This window comes from Phocoena sinus, chromosome 2 (genome assembly GCF_008692025.1).
Source record: "Phocoena sinus isolate mPhoSin1 chromosome 2, mPhoSin1.pri, whole genome shotgun sequence".
NCBI lineage: Eukaryota > Metazoa > Chordata > Mammalia > Artiodactyla > Phocoenidae > Phocoena > Phocoena sinus.
The window spans coordinates 49,875,139-49,900,635 of NC_045764.1; the positions used below are offsets into that span (position 1 = coordinate 49,875,139).

Below are 25,497 nucleotides of genomic sequence, written 5' to 3' on the forward strand. Positions count from 1 at the left end.
GGGCGGTAAGTGTTGGGGTTATTCTGGAGACAGGGCAAGCTTCAACCACCTGTTTAAGGAGACTTCAGAAGTTGGGATTAGTCACGGATTTGGTGAGCCACTGACACAGGGCCTCCTGCCCATAAGGTGTGCTCTGGTGAGCTTCCCGGATGGCTTGGAGTGCAGTAGCTGATGGGAAGAACAGCTGCCCATGATTGTTAACCATCCATTCCTGACATTCTGGGCTTTTAAAATAGCCCCATCTCAAAGGCTTTTCTCTTTCTTCTGGGGTGTATATGGGAGTATAAGAGTTAGGATCTGGGGATACCAGTAGGAGTGACGTTTGAAGTCTGTCCCCACCCTCTGCTGCTTGTTTAGCTGCCATATCTGCTCTGTTATTTCCTCTTATTATTTCTGCTTCTCCCTTTTGATGGCCTCTACAGTGAATACAGGCTATACTCTTTGGCAGGAGTGTAGCCTCCAGCAGCCTCATAATTCACCTCCCCCCCAATTTATAATCTGTTTATTCCCTGAGGTCAGCATTCCCCTCTCCTTCCAGATGGCCCCATGGGCGTGTAGGATTGAACAGGCATATTTAGAGTCAGTGTAGATATTGACAACTTTCCCTTTCCCCAGTTCTAGTGCTCTGATCAGGGTAATTAACTCAGCCCTCTGAGCAGAGCAGCCAGGGGGCAAGGCTTTAGCTTCCACCACTTCAGTGACAGAAACCACTGTGTAGCCTGCCTTTTGTCTTCCATCTTTCATAAAGCAACTCCCACCAGTGGACCATTCCAATCCCGCCTTCTCTCTAGGGAAGCTCTTTAAGTCAGCCCTGCTGGAATAACCTGTTCCATAACTTCCTCACAGTCATGAGTTAATTTTGGACCTGTCTGATGTAGCAAGGAGGCAGGGTTAAGGACATTACAGAGCCTCAGAGTCACAGATAGGTTGTCTAGAAGCATGGCTTCGACTTGGAGGGTTTGACCAGGGGATAACCAGTCTGCCCCCCTTAACTTTATGAGGTGGTGTGGGGTCCAGATGGTCAGGAGCTGTCCAAAAGTTAATTTGTTAGCTTCTTTGAGAAGTAGCAGCTACAGCCTGTAAACACGGGGGCTATCCTTTAGCAGTTTGGTCCAATTGTTTAGAAAAACAGGCTACAACCTGAGTCAGAGGTCCAAGTTTTTGTTTAAGCAAGCCCAGGACAGTTTCTCCTCTCTCATGTACATGTAGATGGAAGGGTAGACTCAGGTAGGGTAAAGGTAACACGGGGATTCTCATGAGATGGTTTTTGAGTTCTAGGAATGCCCAGTCACAATTAGGGGTCTGCTCAAAACGGTCAAGTTCCTTCCTTTTTAATTGTTCATACTAGAGCTTAGCAATTAAGGCAGAATTGGGGATCCATATGTGGCAGAACTCAGGCATTCCCAGGAAACCCTGGAGCTGTTTTCTCGTACTAGGAGTGCCATCTTGCAAATATGTTCTTTCCTGTCCTTAGATAGTGCTCTGTGCCCCTTTTCTATTATTAAACCCTAAGTGTTCTACCTGCTGGAGGGATATTTGGGCTTTTTCCTTTGAAACTTTATATCCTCTCTCGGCCAGATGATTTAAGGCATTAACTGTGTTATGGTCGAAAAGCTCTTTGGTGGGGTGGCGGTTAGAATGTCATCCATATATTGAAGTATAGTACCCTGTTCTTTTTTTTAAAAATTTATTTATTTATTTATATTTTATTTTTGGCTGTGGTGGGTCTTTGTTACTGCGTGTGGGCTTTCTCTAGTTGCGGCGAGCAAGGTCTACTCTTCATTGCTGTGCGCGGGCTGCTCATTGTGGTGGCTTCTCTTGTCGTGGAGCATGGGCTCAGTACTTGTGGCATGCGGGCTCGCTTGCTCTGCGGTATGTGGGATCTTCCCGGACCAGGGCTCGAACTGGTGTCCCCTGCATTGGCAGGCAGATTCTAAACCACTGTGCCACCGGGGAAGTCCTAGTCCCTTGTTCTAACTCAAGTTCACTAAGAGCCTCAGCTAAAACCTTTCGGAAAAGGATGGGAGAGTTTTTAAATCCCTGGAGCAGAACCATCCAGCAAAAATGTTGTTTTCTCATACTGCCACCTGCCATTCAAATGCAAAAATGTACTGAGATTACAGGGCTAAGGGCACACAAAAGAAGGTGTCTTTTAAATCTAGCACTGAATACCAAATCCTTTGGCAGTTTAGGGTAGAGAGTAAGGTGTAGGGATTTGGCACCCCTGGGTGAATTTCCTCCATAGCTTCATTTACAGCTTGGAGGCACTGAACTAGCCAGTATCTCTTGGGTTTTTTTTTTTTTTTTTGGCAGATTAGGAGTGTTGCAAGGAAAATGGCAGGGTCTAAGAAGCCCTTGTTTGAGTAGACTTTCTACTTAATGCCTGCTAGGGCTTCTTTGCTTAATGGGTATTGTTTTTTATTTGGGTGATTGTAGGCGGGTCGCAGCTTGACCATGACTGGTGCCCTCCTGGCTCTGCCCATGGTGTCGTGGGCCCATACTGAGGGATTAAGCCGCAGAGGGTGGTAGCATGAGCGCTATGGAATGGAAGGGAGTCTTAGGTATTTTGATGTTAAGTTTTTTGTCTCTGAGATAAATTGTTGCTCCCAATTTATATAGTAAATCTCTTCCTATTGGAGGAATTAGGCATTCCGGGACATACAGGAAAGAGTGAGATAACTTTTTTCCTTCCAAATCACACTCAAGGTGCTCTATAATATTGCGTTCCTGCGGCTTCCCTTTCACTCCCATTATCTTACATCTATCTTTGGTCATTTTGCCTTGTTGGGTGTTCAAGACCCAGTAGGTGGCTCCTGTGCTGACTAAAAAGTCAGCCTTTTTACCACCTATAGTCAGGGTCAGCCAAGGCTTCTTGGGGGTAATTTCTGGGGCACTCCTAGGAGCCCCTGGGCCCCTTCAGTCCGCTTCTTTTATGTGTGTGACCGATGAGGGTGGACCAGGACATGGTGGTCCACTTAGTCTCCTTCTGAGACATTTGGGGCAGTCCCCCTTCCAGTGGCCCTCCTCTATGCAGTTAGCACACTGATTGGCTTTAAGCCCTTCTCTCCACTGTGGGCATGGTCTTCGAAATCCCAGGCGACTCATTGATGTTACAGGGTCCCTTGTGTGTGTGTGTGTGGGGGGGGTGTCATCCCTTGGAGGTCGATTAACCCTGAATTGCTAAAGCCAAAGAACTGACAGTTTGTTCTGCTCGTTTATCTTCCTTTGTATCGGCCTCCAGATCCCGGTTGTTAAACACCCCAAATGCTGATTCCACCAGCCCGGAATTAGGTGTGGTGGGCCCTGTCTCCAACTTTTGTAATTTTCTCCTAATGTCTGGGGCACTCTGGGAAATAAAATGGTACTTAATAATGACCTGCCCTTCCAATGACACCAGGTTTATGCTTGTATATACTCGGAGGCGCTCCCTTAGGTGCTCAAGGAAGGCTGAGGGATTTTCCTTCAGTCCTTGGATGACTCCTTGAACATACTCCAATTTATGAGTTTCTTCCCCGCTAATTGAATGCCCTTCAGAATCAAATTCCTGAAATGTGTGAGGTGCTGCTGACCATTTTCCTCTAGATGGCCCCGCCCAGGGTCCGTGTTGGGAACAGCCTGGACTCCAGGCTGGTATACAGCATGCCCCGTGTTATTTTGATTGGTCTCAGCAGCTTCCTCCCTTGCATTAATTATAATCAGTACCTTTTCTTCCCCAGACAATAAGATGTTTAGGAGGGTTTGGGTATCCACTCAAATGAGTGTGCAGTATTCCCCAGACTAAATTAAGGACTTCCTCGGGGTCTTCCCTTAAACCCTTGGATCGATCCTTCCAGTTATAGAGATCCAAGGAAGAGAAGAGTATCTACCACAGTGGTCAGTTCGCCCTTTGCATTGGGAACCGCCTGAAGGGGGAATAGCTTATTGATTCCAGAGGGCTGGTACTGAATGCTGCTACAGGTGTGCATTGGACTAGTCCCCAAGGAAGGTGTACTGAGAGATGGAGGTGAAAGAGTCGGGGAGGGGGACCACCCATTGGGCGGAAGAGGGGACACCAGGTAGGGAGGTGGTGAATTTGAGGGAGTAGAGAGTGTCGGGGATTCAGGAGAGGTAGGGGTAGATGTCAATGACTCAGGAGTCTCAGGTGAACTGTTGGAAGCGGGGGCAGCTACCCTTAGCAGAGGGGGGAAGTCAAGAGGATCCTCAGGCTGAGATTCCAATTCCAGGAAAGAGAAATTTGAACTAGCCTCACATTTTTTCCAGAAGCCCTTTATTTGGCTAAGGGCCATGAAAAATTGGACATAGGAGATCTCATCCCATTTTTTTTTTTTTAACGCTGACAATAGAGGTCAAATTAAAAAATAGTATTAGAATTTAGAGAGTCATTAGTTGGCCGACTTTCTCCATCCGCCAGTTTATATTGGGGCCATGCGGTGTTACAGCAGAAAATAAGTTGTCTCCCTGTTAGTGGGCGCTACTCAAAGAATTTCCAGTTATGGAGAATGCACCTTGACAGCGTTCACTGGGATAGAGGCTTGATTACCCATACTGGGGAGTCCTTATTTAGTCTGTTTCCAACTTCCCAGTGGCCTCTTCTTAGGGTTGGTGGCCATGCAGATCCCAAAAGATTGACCCACACCAAGCAGTTTAGGAGCTCTAACTGAAACCTGAACCAATCTTTGCAGGGGCTGGTAGGGGAGACACTGTCCAAGAGGGCCTTAGTTATAAAGTTCCCCCCTTTTATTTTAACGTTTATTTATTTTATTTATTTGGCTGTGTAGGGTCTTAGTTGCGGCAGGCAGTCTCCTTAGTTGCGGCTCGCCAGCTCCTTAGTTTTGGCATGTGGCCTGCTTAGTTGTGGCTTGCAAACTCTTAGTTGCGGCATGCATGTGGGATCTAGTTCCCTGAGTAGGGATCAAACCCGGGCCCCCAACGTTGGGAGTGCGGAGTCTTAACCACTGCGCCACCAGGGAAGTCCCTATAAAGCCCCTCGTAAGTCAGTGACTAGATGTTCCCAGACCCACTGTGGGGCTGTAGGAGATATCTTTCAGCAAACAGTCCCCAGAGATAGGGTGAAGGGGGAGTGGGAAATAAGGGTTCTCTAATCAGATAAATTGCTCAGATAAAGAGCCTCTCCTGTAGTCAAGGGAGGCTTGTTCACGAAAGGTGTGTCCCTGCTCCGTTACAGGTAATCAGACAGGGAGGCCGAATGCCCATTTGGTATGTGTCCAGTTTCCTATACTCTCAGCTACGAGGACCCAAGGACTTTGGACAGTTTGGGGTCCTCTTCTTCCTTCCCCAACTAGACAAAGTGATTTTCCTGAAATCTGATGAAAACAAGATTTTTAAAGGGTTCATGTCTCAGAGAAGGGATCCCTAGGGATCTGTGGTAGAGGGTAGTGGGGAGGGACCTACCCAACAGAGACGTATACCTTGCCCCGGGATGGCAAGTTAGGGCAAGAGGAACCAACACAAAAGGTGTGCTCTTGCATTTTTGACTATACCCTAGAGGTGGGAACGCGGTAGACAGTTGGGGCTGTGAATGTTTTACAGTGTGCCTGCTTACACGGACATTTGCTTCTGGTTGGCAGGGTACCCAGTGCTCATCTACGCTGGTGCATGACCAACTTATCCTTTTTGGTGGCAAACGCCATAGTGGCCTTCAAGTGCTCAACCCGTGCCCACAGTTGTGGCATGTATTTCCAAGAGCATTAGGACAAACAAAACCACATAGAACAGAGATTGAAGCTTCACTCATATCAAGAACAGAGACTAGGGCTCACGTCACACACATGAAACAAAGAGATGTTCTTTTTTTTTTTTTTTTGTGGTACGCGGGCCACTCACTGTTGTGGCCTCTCCCGTTGCGGAGCACAGGCTCCGGACGCGCAGGCTCAGCGGCCATGGCTCACGGGCCCAGCCGCTCCGTGGCATGTGGGATCCTCCCGGACCGGGGCACGAAACCTCGTCCCCTGCATCGGCAGGCGGACTCTCAACCACTGCACCACCAGGGAACCCCAAAGAGATGTTCTTTACCTGAGGAGTGCTCCACTTGATCCTTGGCTGCTTTTCAATCTCAGGCTTAATTTAGTAGCCCTTACTGGCCCAGCGGTTGAGAATTGGGGCAAACGGCTCAGTTATTTAGCCGGCTTTGTTGGCCCTGGGTCAGTGAGTAACCCTGAGTTAACAGACAGAATGTGCCCCTTGTTGGATGCCAGAATTTGTTACCAAATTAAGTTGTATGGACCCTGCTCAGGCCCCAGCCGAGCTGATGCGCCCTGCCTCAGCGGGAGAGGGTTCTTCTTCCTGCTTGGGTTAAGCCTTATTGAGTGGTCAGAGATTGGAGAAGCAGGGACTACGTTTACAGATCAACTTATCACCCACTTGGCGAGAGGGATTTAATTTTAAAGATAGGAGTGAGGCTAATGATGGGGAGGCATATGCATTAGTCTACCTGGGAAGGGGCAGGGCTTTTTCAGGGGAGTGGAGTGCCACCCCCTTTTTAATGCTTTTTTTGGTCCTTAATGTCCAGCTATGGCAGCTGGTAGATGTGTCATTTAATATGCTAATTTAGAAAAATCAACATATAATGAGACCCAGGGTCTGTTGGAGGTCAGGTTTGTGGCCATCTCTTCCCAGCTAGTTCCATCTAGTTCTTTTTTGTTTCTTATCTTCTTTTTTTTGTTTCTTCCTGTCTTATCTCTGGATCCGTTAACGTAAAGATTTATGTTAACTCCTACTAAAGGTGGAGGTTGCAGGGTTGTGAGCAAAGACCTGGAGCAGCTGTGACAACAAAATGACTCAACGCAGACATGAATGAGAAAGGTTCACGGGGTTGGGGGGAGAACGTTTTGGATTAGTTGGTTGAAAATCTGGTCCCTTCCAGGGTTCAGCCACTTGCTGGACATGAGGCCGAGAGCCGGTCTCTCCATGGCTCATTCCCAGCAGCATGTTCTTTGGCAGAAGAACAAAACCTGGGTCTCCCTGGTGGCAGTCTTCCCTCATGCTTTGCGGATGCTGCATTGCCGCTTCTGCTTACATTTCACTGAGGTTAGAGGCTGGTCCAAGGAGTAACTTGGCATTTTGTGTGGTTGTAGGTACGTCTGCGATTACACCTACTACCTATCTTTGCATCATGGAAATGGATGCGCGGCGCTCGTCCATGTCCCTCCATTATCTCCTTCGCTTCCGGCTAGCCTGCTGGGAAAAGCCCTGCAAGTTATCATCCAGGAAATGCTGGAGGAGACTGAGAAAGCCAGGTCTCAACGCCTGGTTCACAGGAAACTCAGCCTTTGCGATTCCAGACAGGGGGAACCAACTGGGAGACTGCTCCTTTAGAGAAAATTAAATGTTTCAGTCCTGTATGCAGAGTTCAACTGTGCTTTGAGAGGCTTTTAAAAATTTGCTTGTAAAACAGTTTACACAGAGGAAAAAAGTTCTGAATTAGCCCAATGAAATCACAAAGGGTTATTTCATTGTCAGAAGAAAGAACACTCTGAAAGGCAGACATTTCACAAGGGCTTAACTAGCTTCAGTTATGGTTTTCCGGACAATAAAATGAAATGCGAGTAATTTTTTTTCCTCTTAAAAGTCTATGCAGCAGGCCTGTGTGATCCTGCCCAGATTTCTGGGACCCCAGACTTGTTTTGCGAGCCCCGTGTGGTGGGATGACCTGCGACTGGCCGACCATGGGAAACGCAGGTGCAGCTGCTACTCGGGCGCCCCACTCTGGGCCTCCAAGCTTGTGCATCCAGGTGCCGTGGGCAACTTCTGAGCCACTGAGTCTTTAGTGTTTGGTTTTTTCTTTTTTAACTTAATTGAAAAATTATTGTAAAATACACGTAACATAAAATTTGCCATTTTAACCATTTTTAAGTGTTCAGTGGCATTATGTACATTCACTTGTGCAACCATCACCACCATTCCATCTCCAGAATTTTCTCATCATCCCAAACGGAAACTCTGTACCCATTAAACAGTGTCTCCACCCTTCTCCCCAACCCCGGCCCTTGGCATCTATTATTCTACCCTCCATCTCTGAATTTAACTACTCTAGGGACCTCATATAAATGGAATCCTTGTCCTTTTGTGACTGGCTTATTTCACTTAGCGTAATGTCTTCAGGGTTCACCCATGTTGTGGCATGCATCAGAATTTCCTTCCTTTGAGGCTGAATAATATTCCATTGTATGTAGAGACCACATTTTGTTTATCCATTCATCTTTCTGTTTTGTTTTGTTTTGTTTTTGTGGTACGTGGGCCTCTCACTGCTGTGGCCTCTCCCATTGCGGAGCACAGGCTCCGGATGCGCAGGCTCAGCAGCCATGGCTCACGGGCCCAGCCGCTCCGCGGCATGTGGGATCTTCCCAGACCGGGGCGCGAACCTGCGTCCCCTGCATCGGCAGGCGGACTCTCAACCACTGCGCCACCAGGGAAGCCCCATTCATCTTCTGATGGACACTGGGTTGCTTTTACCTTTTGGTTATTTTGAATACTACTACTATGAACACTGGTGTGCAAATATCTGTTAGAATCCTGGTGTGTGTGTATATGTGTGTGTACTGCTGGATCATAAGGTAATTCTATGTTTACTTTTTTGGAGGAGCTGCTATACTGCTTTCCATGGCAGCTGTATCACTTTACATTCCCCCAGTAGTGTTTGGTCCTAAAGCAAAGGTTAATAGCTGGGTTTAGCTTCCCTGCCATGGTCAGTGTTATCCCTACATTTTAAGAAACAGAACCTCCCCTTTTCATCTTTCATTTTGCCTTTATGACACGGTTCTAAGCTGTTCACAACAAGGTTTTACTTGTCCAGTGTTTTCTGGGGGCAAATTTCCATTGGGAGCCCCATTAGCAACACTGTATTTTGGAGAAAGAGCTTGAAGGTGGCTAAGCTCTGGGAAATTTCTTCTTATGTTGGTATGCTCACAGCTATCATTTTCCACTTAATTCCATTAAAAAAAAATCGTCACTTAGTACCCAGGTTTATTCACTGTAAGAAAAAGCAGCTGCACCTTAATGACAAAGGAACTGGGCAAAGGAACTCACTTTACCATTAGCCCTCCAGCACACTTGTGCATTTGTAATAGTCTTTACAGGACCCCTTTGCAAATGAAACTGGCTCACTTGCCATAAAAATCAAAGTCCTACTGTATCAGATCAAAGGCAGCAAGTGGGGTGGGATGGTCTGGCCAGCAAGCATAGGTCCTGCTGCACGGCTGTTAACGTGGAGAGCCTTCTGTAGTTGTAGGCAAACACCTGCTACCCAGAGCCCTGGACACCCCCTTATTTTAGCTTCTGTCTCAGGACGGTGGCAAGCAGGCGTCCTCTGGGACCCGGCTCCAGTGTTATTTCAGATTGTAAAATGCGTATGGCTTGGTGCCAAGCAAACTCTTAGATGTCATCCAGCTGGAGGCCCAGAGCTCCCTCTTGATGAACGTCCCTGTCATCTCCCCTCTGTGGCCTCCAGGGTTTTTTAGGGAGAACCCCAGAGGCCCAGTTCACATCCTGGGCTAAGTGGCCTGCCATCCCCCGCTGATACACACTGGGGTCTGTTTAGTTATGGCTGATACGCAGCAGTTCTGAGACAGTTTGAAAGCTGACACAGCTTCAAAAGGCTGAGCCCTGGGTTGGTCATTTAATAGCTGGGGGTCTCGGACATATCTGCGTGTTTGCTCATCTGTAAAACAGAGTAATAAAAATCCTTCCTTTGCAGAGTTGTTGTGAAGATCTGGTGAGAGAATGGATGTGAAAGTCCATCAGCGATGACAGGAAACTTTGCTGAATGTGGGCTTGTTGCTGGACCTGTGAGGGTAAATATGGAAATAGCCCTGCTGGATTGTGGCCTTAAGCAGTGGCATGGTGGGGAGAGGGTCTAACACTTCTAAAGACCCAGCACCTTCATCCTCAGAAGAAACTGCTGCTCCTCTGGCTGAGGACAGGTGCAGACTGCGCCTCCACAGCCTGGAAGCACGGCATCACCCACCGGGGAAGGTGGAAATCCTGCTGGGCTCCTGTGTTCTCCCCACTAGAGCCCAGACACCCACCCAAGCCTCAGAAATGAGCCTGTTAGTCATCGGTCATCTAGTAAGGGTCCCCTGAGTGCCAGGCACTCCGTGACAATGGTAAGCAAAACCCCGGGGCAATGCCAAGCTTGAGAGTCCCCTCTTTTTTGTTTTTAGGTCCAAGTGTTTGAGACTCACCAGGTCTTTAGTAAGCATGGCCTTTCATTTACTTCTGCTGCCTACACCTTGCTAATTAGCGCTTTGTCCGGTAGCCTGATTTTATTACTGGAGTATAATTTCCCATGATCAAAGTTTAATGAACGATGAGCTTGTCTTCCTGATGTGTCTCAGGTTTGATTCTAGAACATGTACAGCTTGCTTCCTTAGAACATGTATTCACACTTCCTACCATAACCGTTTCCCCTGGCAAAGATAACGATGCCCAGATTGTAGAGTCCCTGGGGCAGGCCAAGCTCGCTGGCTGGAAAGTAACTAACATTTCTGAGCAGCGCCAGGGAGCTGCATCCTGTGTGCGTGTCTATGGCCTCACCTGCGCCCTCTGAGGAGGTGACCGACAAGGACATGAAAATGTGCAGAAAGTCCTTTGCCCCAGAGTCACCCAGATCAAACCTGCCCTGACTTATGTCAGCAGAAAAGTCTACACATCATTCAAAAATCAAGTACAGATTTCTATATTTTATGTATTCAAATGTTCTTCTGGCTGATTTAATGGAGTGAGAAACAGAATAGCTTCCCTGTTCACCAGCAATTTGCATGCCGAGAAGGTTCAGCTGTCAGAAATAGAGCGAAGCCTTCATGCAGAACACCTCCCAGCGATATGTGTGAACACACATGCCACACGTAGCTCAGCTTCCCTGCTCAGAAGTGTGGTTATTCTTCCAGAAGGGGTGGAGGGTGGGGCAAAATCAGAGACCAAAAATGCATACGGAATTCTTTTATTTAACTTAAACCATGTAGTACTTTAACTACTAGAAAAAAGCAGAGTAAGAGAAACTAAAGTTGCCTTAGCTTCAGCCATTCAAAATAGACAGTTTCTTTTTTTTTCCATAAAGAATCCAGAGTATATCGCAGTAACAGGAATAAATTCTTACAACAGAATATACAAAAAAACCTTTTGAAATTTTTTTCATCTACTGATTTTTTATATAAACAGAGGAATTTTTTTAGGAATAATTTATACACAGAAAGTCATTTTATGTAACAAATTGGCCATGTTATTACCTTTTTTTTTTTTACTTTTTTTTAAAAACTTTTTTTTTTATTTAAACAAGAAAACTCAGAAAATGCATTATTTGCGATGCATCCATTCCATCGCGCCTTCTGGTTTGATTTTTTTTTTTTTTTTTTTGTCCCAGAGGTAGACAAACTCTGGCAAACCTCTCACCTCAACCTCACTGGCTTAGAAAGCAGACAGGTGTTTTTGCCAAGCATCTACTCCACCTGTGGATGTGTCTGTGCAACGCCAAACATCCAAATGAAAAGTTGCAAACAAAACCCAAATTGTTTCTGGATCTTTCTCCCATGTAGAGCAAAACACCCGAATGTTGCCAATGATGGGGATTTTGTGGGGTTGTGTTGACATGGCCAATAACCCATTGGGAGCTAGAGGAAATGGAGTCAAACTTAAAAAAATCTGGTGTGTCTACAGTTTTTATTAAAAAGAATTTGTTTTGTACTGAAAAAAAATCTATGTTCGGTGTTCTGCCTTAAATAAAAATAAATAGGGTCTCTTCCTTGTTATAGCAAAGCATTAATCATGATATGAGGCATGTAAGCAAATGGCCTGCGTGCACCAGAATTACCATCTTTTGTGTGATAAGTCTGTACGCTGTGCTGTGAAAACCATTAGCTACGCAATGGAGTCCTTCCATCTCAAGGCATTGTATAACAGTACAACTACCAAACCGACCCAACCAGGTGCCGAAGGTGCCATGGCACCACTGGGCTGCCACACCTCTGCTGTTTCCTTGGCCAGTGAGGTTCTTTCAGTCTGTTAAAGTAGCTACACTCCAAAGGGAAATGACCAGTAAAAGATGATCCCCTGCCCAACCAGAGGGTTCTGGAAGACCAAGATACTGAAGATACAGAACTACTTCTTAAATCATCATCATTCCTTTGTTATAAACTAGGGCACAAAACATGGGGGGAAAGAGGGTGAACTACGGCTTGGGTCAGGGAAAAGTCCTTTTTTGGCATATTGTAAAGCTAGCTAGTAAACAGGTGTCCTAAAAAAATGGATCACAAACACACATTTGCACACACAGAGAAAAAAAGTGTCTTTAAATTATTCTCAGCAATTATAAACTACAAACATTTTATAAAATTATTCTATGTTCTTACAAAAATGCAATGAAACATTTAATTAGTTCTTGTAAACCAGATCTTCGTCAACTGACTACCCGTAATCTACTGGACTTAAGAGCCCTATTGAAAACGCTAATGAGTGACTAATTACAACGATGTTTACCAGAAAGATGTGGACACACACAAACATGGACATACAGATGAGTGATCATTATGTTCTTGCAGAAACAAAATAAAACAAAACCCTAAAGTCATGCCCCAGAACTGACACCTGACAGGTGAGATGCAGTTTGCGTTCTTGGAACAATTTGACTGAACTCCGCAGTAACAGTTTCCAAAGTAGGATGTTAGGTTTATCTGTTGAAACCAAATGCCCATGGATGACTGTTGAGCCTTGATGTGGTCTGATACCTTCAGAAACCATCAAGTTCCAAGCACAGCCCACACTTCTTCCAAGCCCTGTACCTTCTGCTCGTGCTTCCTCTCTCCACGTCATTCACGATCCCTGTTAGAATGGTTTCCTGCTGCCTTATCATTCCACCATCAAGGCGTGTTCATCTGCTTTTTCTCTAAATGACCAACTAGTCATCTAAGCTGGAGGCCAAAAAACGAAACCCTCTGGCCTGTCCAAGGTCTGTATCTTCAGCATCTCTGGCAACAGAGGTTCAATCTAAACAACATCCTCTCTTGAAGTTCTCATTGGTACCACCAACTATGTCAGAGTGGAGTAAGAAAGTTTGATTTTCATCACTGGTTCTTAAAGAGTGGATCTCTGGTCCGTATCTCCCAATGCTGCTTAGCCCAGGAAATGAAAAGACAGCCAACAAACACAAAAGTACCATTAACAAAAGAACAAACCCCAAACCTTAAATGCATTACTGGGACTGCTGGAATGGGCCAAGGCATACCATGGAGCTTTACTGTCAACTGGAGGGCGCCTGTGTTTTGAAAAGGAGTTGCCTTTGACACTGTCTGGCTGGAGGACCCAACAGTGACAGCTGAGGACCTTGGACCAAGCATCCTAGCCTTCTCACTGATCTAAGTGTGACCTTGCCGTAACAGCGGCCTGCATCCCGTGCAGCCACCTGCCAGCAGAGGTGGGCTGCTGAGAAAGAGGTTTTGGTGGAACAAACTGGCCTAGAATTTGGCGTCATACTTGGCTCTTACATCTGTTATCCCAACTGAAACACACCACTTCATGCCAAGCATTTTGCCATTTAGTTCCACAATAACCATTTTTTCTATCATTGAAATGTTGTTCCAAGTCATAAGAAACAGGCTGGAAGGAGAGGCCACTGTCGGCCATGAACACGGTCTTCTATCTTCCAAGGGGGAAGCACATTCCAACTGTGTCAAAAGTCAGGACATCCTCTAAGGGAGTCCTGGGGTGGTCTGGGTCTCACCCAGCTGAAGTTCAACAACGTCTCCAGAATACACCAGCTCCTGCTGCCTCAGGGAAGGGCTGTGTGTGATCATGTTTTAATGCTCACATCAGTTCAATGATGTGCCTCAGTGGTTCATGTCACTTCAAGCAGTGTGAGCTGCTGTCAGGAGGCTGCATGGAGAATGCCACAACTCAGCTTAAGTTATTTGGAGCATACAAAGGAGGAAACCAAGAAGAGGTGGGAAAATCAGCATAAAATTAGGCTAGAACTGTGGATAGATGATGCCTTGGTATAGTTAAGGTGGGTGGTTTGGTCCAGTAAAATGACTGCACCATCACACAAGCAAAATTTTCTTTTATTTAAGTGTTTCTGAAGCATTTGTTATGATGGGCACTATACTGTTAGTGTTTTCTTTCTACTTAAAAGGAAAACCACTTACATAAAACAAAAAGTGACACCAACAACTCGGACAGTTTAAACAAAACCCTTATAACCAGCTGAATGATCTGTAGAAATCCAGTTGTGGAAACCGGTAGGTATGTGCAAAAGAGAGGAGAGGCCACTATTCCAAGGGGTCACCTACAGTGTGGAAGCGGGAAAACCCTGATCAAACATTATTTCTCAATGACCTTAAGATCCCAGGGGACTTGGGAAAGAGGAGGGGTGCTCTAGCAGGAGGGAAGAGCTCCTGAGTGTAACTGCAGTCCTGGGACCGTAAAGGAGCCGCCACACTTTGGGAGACGCCCACTGCGTTTCCCAGAAAAAAACGCTAGTGCCTGTGAGAGCAGCTGCTGGAGGGGGTGCGCCGTCCACCCCGTGAACTGCGGGATGAGGGGGTGAGGCACAGCCCCAGCGGGGGCACGGCGCCCACCGCTGGCCCCTTCCAGCCCGAAGGTTTGGTACGTCTTTGTTTGCCCCTGGGGAGGAGGTGAGGGTGAGGTTGAGAGAACTGCCCGGAGAGGGAGAAGGGGGCTCTTCTCCGTACATTCCACATGAGACTGGCCGTCAGGTCAGGAACCCGGAGCGGGCTTTTGGCGCCCAAGCGGCTGCACGAGGGGCTGAGCCGGCCTCGCCGGAAGCCCAGCACCCACCCTACAGCCACAGGGACAACGGGGGCCCTAAGGAGACACCACCTGACCCCAGCCCCAGCACTGCCTGTCCTCAAGACCTGGAAACCACTGCTGTTCCCTGTCCGCCACCCAATCTGCACCAAGTAGCTGGCTTCCAAGACAACTGGGCTGGGCCCCTCTCCACCTCTTGGGATACCGAGTCAGGAGAACAACAGAAGCGACGCAAAATGAGACGTCGCAGAAAAAGGAGAGCTGTTCGAAATGAGTGGAGAGGTGAGCTAGTGTTGCTTTGACCCCGGAATACAGCCTGGCCTCTCCCTGCGTCACCTGGTGTGTATGGCCTGTGGTGTGGATGAGGTTACCAGTATCAACGGCATATTGTCAGGTGCTGAGAAATGTGAGATGTATTCTTTTTATATATACACATATAAAAAATAAGAGTGAGGTAGATAAATGTTTGGAAAAAAAACCAACAAAAACCCAAAAACTGTCCCGTCTTACACACACACACACACACACACACACACACACACAAAAACCCTTTTCTCAGTATTTAAATTCATAAGGGGGCTTCTCTACAGTGATTGAAACTGGTATCACAAAATAAATTAAAAGAAAACTACATATAATACCTTCTTAATTAATTTTTTCTTTTTTTCATTTTTTTTTTTAAGGGAAAAACTATGGGACAGAGACTAGAGAAAATAGTGGGACTGAAACTACTGACGAGCAAAAAAGCACTACAAACTTTCTTTTTTGTGTTTAATCTCCAGTCACAACTAGCAATCATTATGTTGTAGCTTTGTTCTTACTCATAATTTAAACATTTCCATCCCAGAAGCAACTCTTGTGCTGTCATCACTCTGGTGAGAAGTGCTAAAAACTAAACAAAACAAGACCCCCGGGCCCCGAGGACGCGGCTTCCTGGCTGAGGAACAGCGCGCCTGCGCCAGGGCTCCTGTCCCCTGGAGGGGAGCGCCGGGCTTCGGCCCCGCGGCGCCTGCGCTGTCCCGTGCTGGCACCCCGAGGATACTGCCCCTGCGCCCTACTCCCTGCCGGTGCCAAGGGGTCCCTGGGGAGTCCCTAGTTCTAAGGACAGGGAGGTCGGTCTGGAGGGTGGTGGCGGGAAGCCGCAGACGGGCCCACTGGAGCGCACTCGGCTGCACCCCTGGACTCAGCAGCTGTTTTCCATGGGATGGAAGGGTTAAATATCCATTAAAAACAAAATAGTAATCCAAATGCCTAGTGTCTGCAGTTAAAACTGCTGTTGTACCCAAGAATTAAAAAAATAGATATATGTGTGTCACAACCAAAACAAAGGCAAGGGAAAGAGAAGGTGAGACTTTTCAACAATGATGAATATAAACACTGAACAAGGATGTGCGAAATATTTAACCTTTTTTTTTCTGACCTGAGTTTGTATCATGTCTTGCACTGTAACAGACTCAAATGCTCTGTGAGAGCAGGCTGGGGAGAGAGGGTCCAGGGCAGGCGCCCACCTTCTCTCCACCTGCTCCCCTCACCAGCCTCGTGCCCACAGAGCCTATGGGGTAGAATAGAACTAACGGGGCAGGGGGAGTGGGGAGGGGTATGTATTTATAAAAAGGCATCAAACAGTTCATGGCAAATTATGTTATATAAGTATCAATTACTGGGAAAAGAGGAAGAAAGTCACGCACTCTAGTACAAAGCATAAGAAGTTTCTTGGAGTGAGCAGAGAGGGAAGAGGGTAGACCTGAAGGTTTTCATAGATTAAATCCACAAAGATAAAGAACAAAAAAAATAGCAGCTTTTTTTTTTTTCTGTACAGACGTATAGATGAATATCTGAACCGTAAAAAAGTTATAAAAGTGACATTAAAGACGATGTGTATGCAAATGTTTCATGGTCTAACATAGAACTGTAAGACCCATGAAGAAGTCCTAGTAACAGAGAAAATGTCAACAAAGCTTAGAATGCTTGAATCCATTTACTGCTTTTCTTCGTACTGTTGTTGTGGTATTTGAATTTCTTTCCTTGCAAACTTGCATAAACAGTTGGGCTGAGTCCCTGGATACCCCTTCCCATCTGTGTTCTTGGGGGCCAGGTGGGGAGCTGGGGCGGGGACAGGAGACTGGCACGTGGACGACCTTTACTCAAAGCCTGTCTTCCAGGCTCCCGACAGGACCTGTTTCCTCCAGAATTCCTGGGGGCTAGAAGGTGTGGGTGCAGAAGGGGGAGCGGGGAAGCCATCTTCACTGAGAGGAAGTCTCATTCTGTCCAGTTCCCCCAAATAATAACCTCGTCAAAAGCAATCAGACCTGTGTGAATGTGAGACTTGAAAAGAACACCAGGGGATGATCGGATGGAGAGCATCATCAGCGTGGCTCTTAACGAGTGACTAGCTACCATGCTCGCTCAGGCCTCTGGAAACAAAAGAACAGTGCGGGGACGGTGAGGGAGAAAGTTCGGGGTTTTGGCAGAATTTGGCAGCGTTAACACGGTAACAACCTTGGATGAACGATGGCCCTTTGTAAATTTCGTATGTCCCTAAAAATGTTAAAGATACGGTTAAAAAATCCTGTCTCAACGTGTTTTATAAAGACCTATGGTGACGGGCAGGTGTGTTCAGGGGGGCCATGGAGGGACAGACGTTGCCTCAATCCAATACAAAGGGTGTCGGGCTTGCAGCAAATGTGTTTCCATCATGAAGCAGAAAGAAAGAGAAAGGTGAGAGAGAGGGAGAGAGAGACAGGGAGAGAGAGGAGACTTGATTCTCAAGTGTTCTGTTGCTATTAAGTGTTGTCATTAAGGTTCTTAAAGGCCCATGTCAGTTAAGGGTTTGGGTAGGGAAATAAAAAGCTGCTTGCATATTGAAAAAAGGAACATCCCAAATGTGTTTACTGCAGAGAAGCCGTCTCCCGTGGGCAGCAATGGCAGTTCTGAAGATCCACTGAGGTACAGGAGGCTGTGAATAGATTGTTAAAACTCTCCCCCCCACCCGCCGCCGTGTGCGCACGTTACTGTTTGCACGGATCGGGATCCAGGATCAGCAGGTCGAGGACTGGGGCAGAGGCAAGGCCCGCTCCTTCTTGCGGCCCCCGTTCATGTGCGCATAAGGCTGTCTCTCGTCGAAGCTGGCTCGAAGGACCAGCACGCCAGGGCCCGGACCGTTCTCGGCCTTGTGTCCTGAGTGTCTGTCGGGCAGTGGCAGGGAGGACGAGGATGCCGAGGGGTCCAAGGGGACACTCTCCATGTTCTCCGGCTCTAGGTCCAGCTCCTCTGGCTCAGGTGGCTTGTTCTCCTCGCTGTAGTAGAAGGAGACCTCCCGGAAGCCGGGCTCCATCTCGTCCTTGATGCTGCTGATGATTTCCAGGAAGGAAGGCCTCATCTTGGGGTTGTACTGCCAGCACATGCGCATCAGTTCAAACCTGAGGGGAAGACAGACAGAGATGGGCCCAGCCTGGAAGGGGGCCGTGGCCAAGCAGCCCTGTGGCTACTTGCTGTGGCTTCCCCACCTACATGTGTACAGCAAGTGTGCCAAAGCAGTTCTGCTGCCTGTCTGGGCCTCTGGCTTTCTATCTTGATGGCACAAGTAGCCTTCAGCTTCTCCTGACTTAACGTCCACCAGTGCAGTCACTTCATCCAGACCCAGGACCCTCCACAATACAAAACCCGAACTCTTACTTCCTGAGAAGGACAAATACAGGTTCCACACAAGTCTGCTATTACAGGTATTATTTACATAAAAAACAAACCAGCTTTCTATTTGAAGCATCTCTTGCAGCCACTGATTAAACATTATTTCCAGAATTAGAATGCAAGAAACCTCTGGTTTCTCACTAATAAGGCTGAGCAGTGATCACAGCTTTCCCCATGGTGATCTCTCCTTCAGTTCCACCCATGCCATTTCTACTCTTCCTCCTGGTGGCAGGGGACCACTGGCAGAGAACTGAGGACAGGCAGTGCCAGGCAGCATGGCTGCAAGACAGAAGGGGCGCACGACCCACGTCTGGCGCCAGGGCTCAGGCTGCTCACTGCATGCCCTGGGGCGGCAGAGCCGGCCTGGGAGCCTGGCTGCCCTGAACCCAATGAGAGGCCCAGGGGGGCCCTGAGCCAGATGCCAACAAGCCAGCAGGGAGAGCCTGGTGGCAGAGTCCCTGCACAGGCCTGGGGCAGGCAGAGGGGGCACCTGGGCTGCAGCCCCTGGGAAGCCCTCAGAGTCACGTGGCCACAGGGAGCAACCTGGCATCGGGCCTGAGCCCCCAGAGCAGGAGGCTGCACCGGAAAAGCAGGGTGCTGCCGGGACAGCCAGGAAAGGCCCAGGCTCTGACGAGGCTCAGAATGGCCGCAGGAGGAGAGGTGCTTCTTATTAATCTGGAATGCAGAGTGGTCCAGCCAAGTAGACCGCTGGCGCACAAAGGAGGTGGCTGAACAAAGGTCCAGGCTGGCCAGAGTGTGGAGAAGGTTCCGAGAAGGGACTGGCCAGCAGTCCTTTCTCAAGAAGACCAAAGTGCCTTCCCTTCCACTTCTGTTCTCGCTAGAAAATTCTATTCTATGTTTTGTTTTAAAACTTCTGGCTAATGGGATAGTTTTCAATAAAAATGGCCAATGGAACTACCCACATCTAGGAAGCTCAAAGCACCCCAAACTGGCTTCTGGCCTCTGTCAGGCTGACACTTAACAGACAGAGCAACTGCCTAAGTCTGGTCCCAGGGAAAGTTCCAAGGAGAGAAAGCCTGTGGGGACAGGAAAACTCCCATGTCGATCCGCCAGCTACCTTGAAAGATGTGGGAAAACGGTGTCAGGTCAAGTCAGAGGGAAGAGGATGTGACCTTGAGGGAGGGTGGGAATGGGAGAGAGGCCTGCTGCCTGCTTTTGTAAATCAAGTTTTATTGGAACAGAAACACTGTTTGTTTACATATGATCTATGGCTGCTTTCAAACCACAACTACGAGTTGAACAGTTGAGATGGTTTGGCCTACAAGCCCGAAATATTTACCGTGTGGGCCTTTACAGAAAAAGCTTGTCACCCCTGCTCTAGCGGAAAAAGAATTAGACAAAACATGAAGACTGACTAGTTCTTTCCCCTCCCAACTGAATCACCTACACTAGGTCACAGCACTAACCACACGGTAGTTAATTAACGCTCTCGGTAGTGTTATGGGTGTAAATGGCTTTACTCTTCACGAGCCTGGGAAGGTGTGTATCATAATATAGCCCCATTTTATAGATGAGGAAGTGGAAGTACCAAGAGATTAAATAATTTGTCCAAGGTTCCCAAACGAGTGAGGGTGGTGCAGGGATGGAGTTCTCGTGAATGGTGTTTTTACACTTTGAATGCCACCGACCTCAGAAAGAGGAATTTTCTCTCAACCTAAACAAGAGAAACCACAGTCCTGCCTGGAGGCTCTCCCTCTCCTGGCCATCCACGGACAATCACAGGTGTCCTGCGGGCTTTGCAGATAAACTGGCAGCTTGTCCTTGGGTCACATGGCAAACAAGCCTCCTTCCATAACCGCCCCCCCCCCCCCCCCCCCCGCAAAGAAAAAAGGGCCATAAATACATGAAATCCCTCTCCACGGCTCGGCTGCAATTTCCTCTCTGGCCGACTGACTTATCCCTGAATAGAAGCACAGCCAGGGCCAAGGACACGTGATGTGCCCTGGCTCCGTGCCCCTTGGCCTGGGGCTGAGAAGGTGCCACCAGCAGGGGAGGCATGTGAGTGACATCAGCACAAACAAACCACGTGACACCACTTTTAAACCATTCCAGAGTCACGGCCCTTCCACTGCTGCCCATAAAAGGAAGTCTTTTTACTCTGTGGGATTCAAGACCTTGTTTACACTATCTCCACAAGAAAACTTTCCAGTAGACTTTAGAAGGATTTATGAGCTGATAAAACTCCTCTTTAAAAAAGCATGTTTTTTACAACTGGTCAGCTCCGGGGAGCTGGAGTCGTCCTTTACTGAATGCCTGCATCGGAGGCGTGCGTGCACGCAGCCTTCACCTGGGGCAGGGGCAGGACCAGACGGAGCTGCTGCCCTGGTGTGACCCCGGAGGCCGGGTGATGGTCTCATCCGGCTCACTGTCCCCTCCCCATCCCCAGCCCTGCTGTGTGCGGGCAGGCTGCAAGCACGGGCCAAGCGGCCTAGGGCGGCCCAGCACCTAAGCACTGGCACAGCCTCAGTCCAGGTGAGGACTCACGACAAAGAGCCCGCATTCCAGAGAGGACCTGCAGGGCTCATTTGCGCCCGTTCCTCCCCTCCTGGCAGCCCTGAACAGCCAAGACTGTCTTATGACCACTTCTCAGCCAGGAGGGGCAGTGGGACAGGGGCCTGCCTGACCGCTCACCCCAGGGTACTCTGTTTTGGGGCAGAGATCTAAGGCAGGGCCCGTGCACCAGCGAAAAGCCCACTGCAGGCTAACTGGGCATGAGTGCCATTCCTGACTGTTTGGATCCCACTCAAGCACTGGATTCCCACAAAACTGGCCCAGGATTCCCGACAATGTGGGGGCTTTAATCAGCAACGGGGAAAACCATGTTTGAAAACTGCAAAACCACCGAAGTCTACTGAGTTTGTTTCAGACTCATCCGTGAGCTGATGACTCTCTGGGCTAAAAAGTTCAAATTCCTTTCTGAACACTGCACACTGAAGGCCTCCCTGGCAGAGGCCCTTGATGTGTCACACTGTCAAAGTCCCACCCGCAGAGAACATGGTCCATGCTCAGCGCGCACCTCTGCTCCAGCCCGTGTCCCAGCATCAGAGTCCAGTCCTTCCAGTCACCGGACTTGCTGAGGGTGCAGACCACTCCCCACAGTCCCAGCTCTGGGCTGGAGCAGTCAGCACTCACTCAGAGGGGCTCAAGGACATTGGTGGTGTGAGTATGGAGACCTGTGTGCAAGAGAAGGTTAAGGACAAGCTTTGTTGTCAATTTAAAATACGGATCCACCATTGAACCACAAGCCGAATCTGTCTCAGGCCACTTGCTGATCGACTCACACTGAATCTCAGGGTTGAGACCCATGGGCCTAGACACTCTGCAGCCTGGACCATGGTACCTTTCCTCTAAAGTTGTGCACCCTGTTCCATTGAGGGGATCAGGACTGTTGGCTACTTGGGAAGAGCCAGTTTCATCTGCTCCCGGGCATCGCCGGGGAATGATGGTGAGCTGAGGCCCACCAGCAGCCACTGCATACCCGCCCCCTGTTACCCTATGGGTGCCATTCACACCTCTGGAACTGAAGCACACGACCTCTCTCCCACATGGCGGCCCACGATGGCTTTTAGGCAACTCCCGAGGGCTCAGTGACTCTCCTCTCCTCTGAGAGAAACAACAGTCCATTCTTTCATTTTTTGTAATAAAAGAACCCCTCTCCCAGAACACGTCTTCCTTACCTAAGCTCATCAATAAATTCACAAGGACAATACGGACACTCCTTATAAAACTGACTTGCCTCCTTTCACTTTGTTCTTTCCTTAGAAGGGGAAAAAATTTGCTAAGGGGGTTCTAGATGGCGAGGCACAAATGCCTCCTGAATTATACACTTAATATGCCAGAGTAACCTCTCCATGCAAATTTCCTTGTCACTCCATGCTGGGAACAGGAAGTATGCTGCCTTTCCCATGGCAGGGGGGTTGCTTCCCAGACATATTAAATTAATATTAAAACTCCAGTCACCTGGGTGCAGATCAAGTTCAAGAGTCCCACAAATTTCTCAGAGACAATGTTTGTTCAAGTCAACAAGAAAGCTCAAAAGCAGTACCTCTCCTCCCACCACCCCCAAACCACACGAACAAAGCTCACACCTGCTTTCTTGGACTGTTCCTACGCTTGCTAAAACACCACCACTTCTAGTGTTAGACTCTCTTCTGGCACCGGACCCGCTCAGGCCAATTCAGTGGGCATCACTCCTCAAACTCCGTTACTGATACTTTTGCTCAGAAGGAAGGCTGTTCTTCTAATGGGCTGACAATGAATACAGTGGCTGCACTGTTCAAAGTGCGGGGCAGTCACCTGTGAGGGGGGCAGTCATCAGTAGGGTGTGGTGGCTGGCCTCTGACACCCCAGTGGTCCTCACTTCCTGGTGTCCACGCCTCACATAATCTCCTTTCACATCAAATAAGGCTGCCCGTGTAGCCCATATGAGGTTGTGGACACCATGGAGCGTGACTTCCAGGCCACAAAGAACACTGTGGCTTCTGCTCTGCTGTGGGAGCAATTGCCCTGGGGTAGGGAAGTCAAGCTCTAGGCCCACGGGCCAAATCTGGCCAGCTGTCTAATTTTGTAAGGCCTATGAGCTAAGGATGGCTTTTATATTTGTAAATCGTTTAAAAAAAATCAAAGAAGAATAATATTTTGTGACAAAATGAAAGCTATGTGAAATTCAAATTTCAGTATCCAGAAATAAAGTTTTCTTGGAGCACGGCCACACTTGTTCTTGTGATGTCTCTGGCTGCTCTTGTACAACAGCAGAGTTGAGTAGCTGCAGTTGAGATCGTAGGGGCCCACAGAGCTGAAAATATTTACTATCTGTCCTTTTGGAGAAAAGGTTTTCTGAGCCCTGCTCTAGAAGAAGTCAGCTGCATGTCACGACGACACTCAAGCAGCATCACAGAGGAACTAAGGCCTCACGTGGCAACTGGTGGCATGAGTTCTGCATCTTGGAAGTGGATCCCAGCCCTGGTCAAGCCTTCAGATGACTGCAGCCCTGGCTGCCAGCCAGACTGTGACCTCAGGAGACCCCCGGCCAGAGCCAGCCAGCTAAGCTGCTCCTGGATCCCTGACCTCCAGAAACTCTGTGAGATAATAAATGCTTATTGTTGTCTTAAACTGTTAGGTTTCGGGTAATGTTATACTGCAATAAAAAAAAGCTGACACAGGTGGAGAGAGGGAGAGTTTCCACCAGGGGCAAGAAAATGCACTAAGTGGCCATGTGCATCTCTTCCATTTTTGGGTCCTGAAGTCTGAAGAGGCTGTACTAGGGAGTCTGTTGGTGAGGGATCCAGGACGCCCACTGCCCCCTTATGCACAGCCCTCTGAGGAGTGGAGCTTCCTGTCATGCGTGGGTGTATCCTGTGCCCCACGTCCAGGACACATGTACGTTTCCTAGTCTGGGCCCATGCTCAGATGATCAGTGGGTACCCCCCCCAACACACACACTCACACTCTCTCACACACACACACACACACAGACTCACACTCTCTCATACACTCACACACACACTCGCACACATACACTCACACCCTCATACACACACATACACTCACACTCTCATACACACACTCACACAGACACACTCTCACACTCAGACACATACACTCACACACACACTCACACTCTCTCATGCACTCACACACACACATTCTCACACACACACACACTCTCACAGACGCTCTCACACACACAGACTCACACTCTCATACACTCACACACTCTCACACACACACACACTCTCACACTCACACATACACACACACTCTGAGGCAAAGATGTTCCCTTTCCTGCAGCATTCTCTGGCCTCTTTCCTAATTCCATGCAAGCTGTCCCTGGGATAGAACAGGCTTTGGCTGAGCAAATGCTCAGAGGCAGCAGTTAAAGAGCAGGATACCCAGCTGCCGTACCCCTGAAAAAGCAGCTCAGTCAGAGTCAGGAGAACAAATTCCACCCCCACTCCCCCACCCCGCCCTCTACCTGGAGCTTAGGGATCCAGTCTTGGAAGCCACACTAAAAATGCTTTAAAAAAACCCCCGAAAACCTTGGTTTATTGAGAGGACAATGGTTTCTGCTTCCCAGGCTAAGGCAGTCAGATTCTAAGACAGTCCACAAGATTCCCACCCCTGGTGTAAACGCCCTGTATGATCCCCTCACCTGAGTGGGAGGGACTTGTGAATGTGATGAGATTTCACTCCTCCATTTAGGTTTCTAATAATTGACTCTAAGTTAATCAGAAGGGAGATTATCCTGGGTGGAAACTTAATCAGGTAAAAAAAAAAAAAATGTCAAAAAGCAGCAGAGAGAGATTCTCTTGCTGGCCCTGAAGAAGAAAGCTGCTTTGGGGGCTTCCCTGGTGGTGCAGCGGTTGAGAGTCCGCCTGCCGATGCAGGGGACACGGGTTCATGCCCCGGTCCGGGAAGATCCCACATGCCGTGGAGCGGCTGGGCCCGTGAGCCATGGCCGCTGGGCCTGCGCGTCCAGAGCCTGTGCTCCGCGACGGGAGAGGCCGCAGCAGTGAGAGACCCGCGTACCGCAAAAAAAAATAAAATAAAATAAAAAAGAAAGCTGCTTTGTTGTGAGAAGGCCAATGGAGGGGAAGTGTGGCAAGGACTGGGAGCTGAGAGCTAGCAAGGACTGGGAGCTGAGAGCTAGCAAGACCCTGGGACCTCAGTCCTACATCCACAAGGGGCTGACTCCTGCCAACAACCTGCGGGGGCCTGGGAGAGGGAGCCTCCTGAGCCTCAGATGTTCACAGCTCGAGCTGACATCTTGATCTCAACCTCATCAGACTGAGCAGAGGAGCCAGCACTCCCATTTCCTGATCCATGGAAACCTTGGGAGACCAAATGAACAGAGCTTTCTTGGCTGTTGGGGCCAATTTCCCTGGTACCCACTCGACGTGGCATCTGACTCACATCTGTAAATCACCCCACCATGATGGGGCCCTGCCCAAGTCAGTGCTCACTCAAGGCTGGTGCACGGGTAGGTGGCAGATCTGGGTAGAGCCTTCCACACAG

At 48.5% G+C, this 25,497-nt stretch overlaps 2 protein-coding genes across 6 annotated transcripts in view; one reads left to right on the forward strand and one right to left on the reverse strand.

Annotated features, from left to right (window-relative positions):
* Positions 1-7,865, forward strand: part of PGPEP1L (pyroglutamyl-peptidase I like) — a 48,202-nt gene extending 40,337 nt beyond the window's left edge. The window contains 2 exon segments of the mRNA XM_032622096.1: positions 7,095-7,242; positions 7,244-7,865. Of these exon segments, the coding sequence (XP_032477987.1) occupies positions 7,095-7,242; positions 7,244-7,345 (250 nt within the window). The 3' untranslated portion in view covers positions 7,346-7,865.
* Positions 7,866-10,941: 3,076 nt separating this feature from the next.
* Positions 10,942-25,497, reverse strand: part of IGF1R (insulin like growth factor 1 receptor) — a 310,241-nt gene continuing 295,685 nt past the window's right edge. For 3 of the 5 annotated variants that reach the window (XM_032622093.1, XM_032622091.1, XM_032622095.1), the window contains one exon: positions 10,942-18,191. In XM_032622093.1, coding sequence (XP_032477984.1) covers positions 17,810-18,191 — 382 coding nt within the window. In that variant the 3' untranslated portion in view covers positions 10,942-17,809. Of the gene's footprint in view, positions 18,192-18,216; positions 21,657-25,497 lie in introns of those variants that run through there. The other 2 variants (XM_032622092.1, XM_032622094.1) reach the window with 2 other exon arrangements.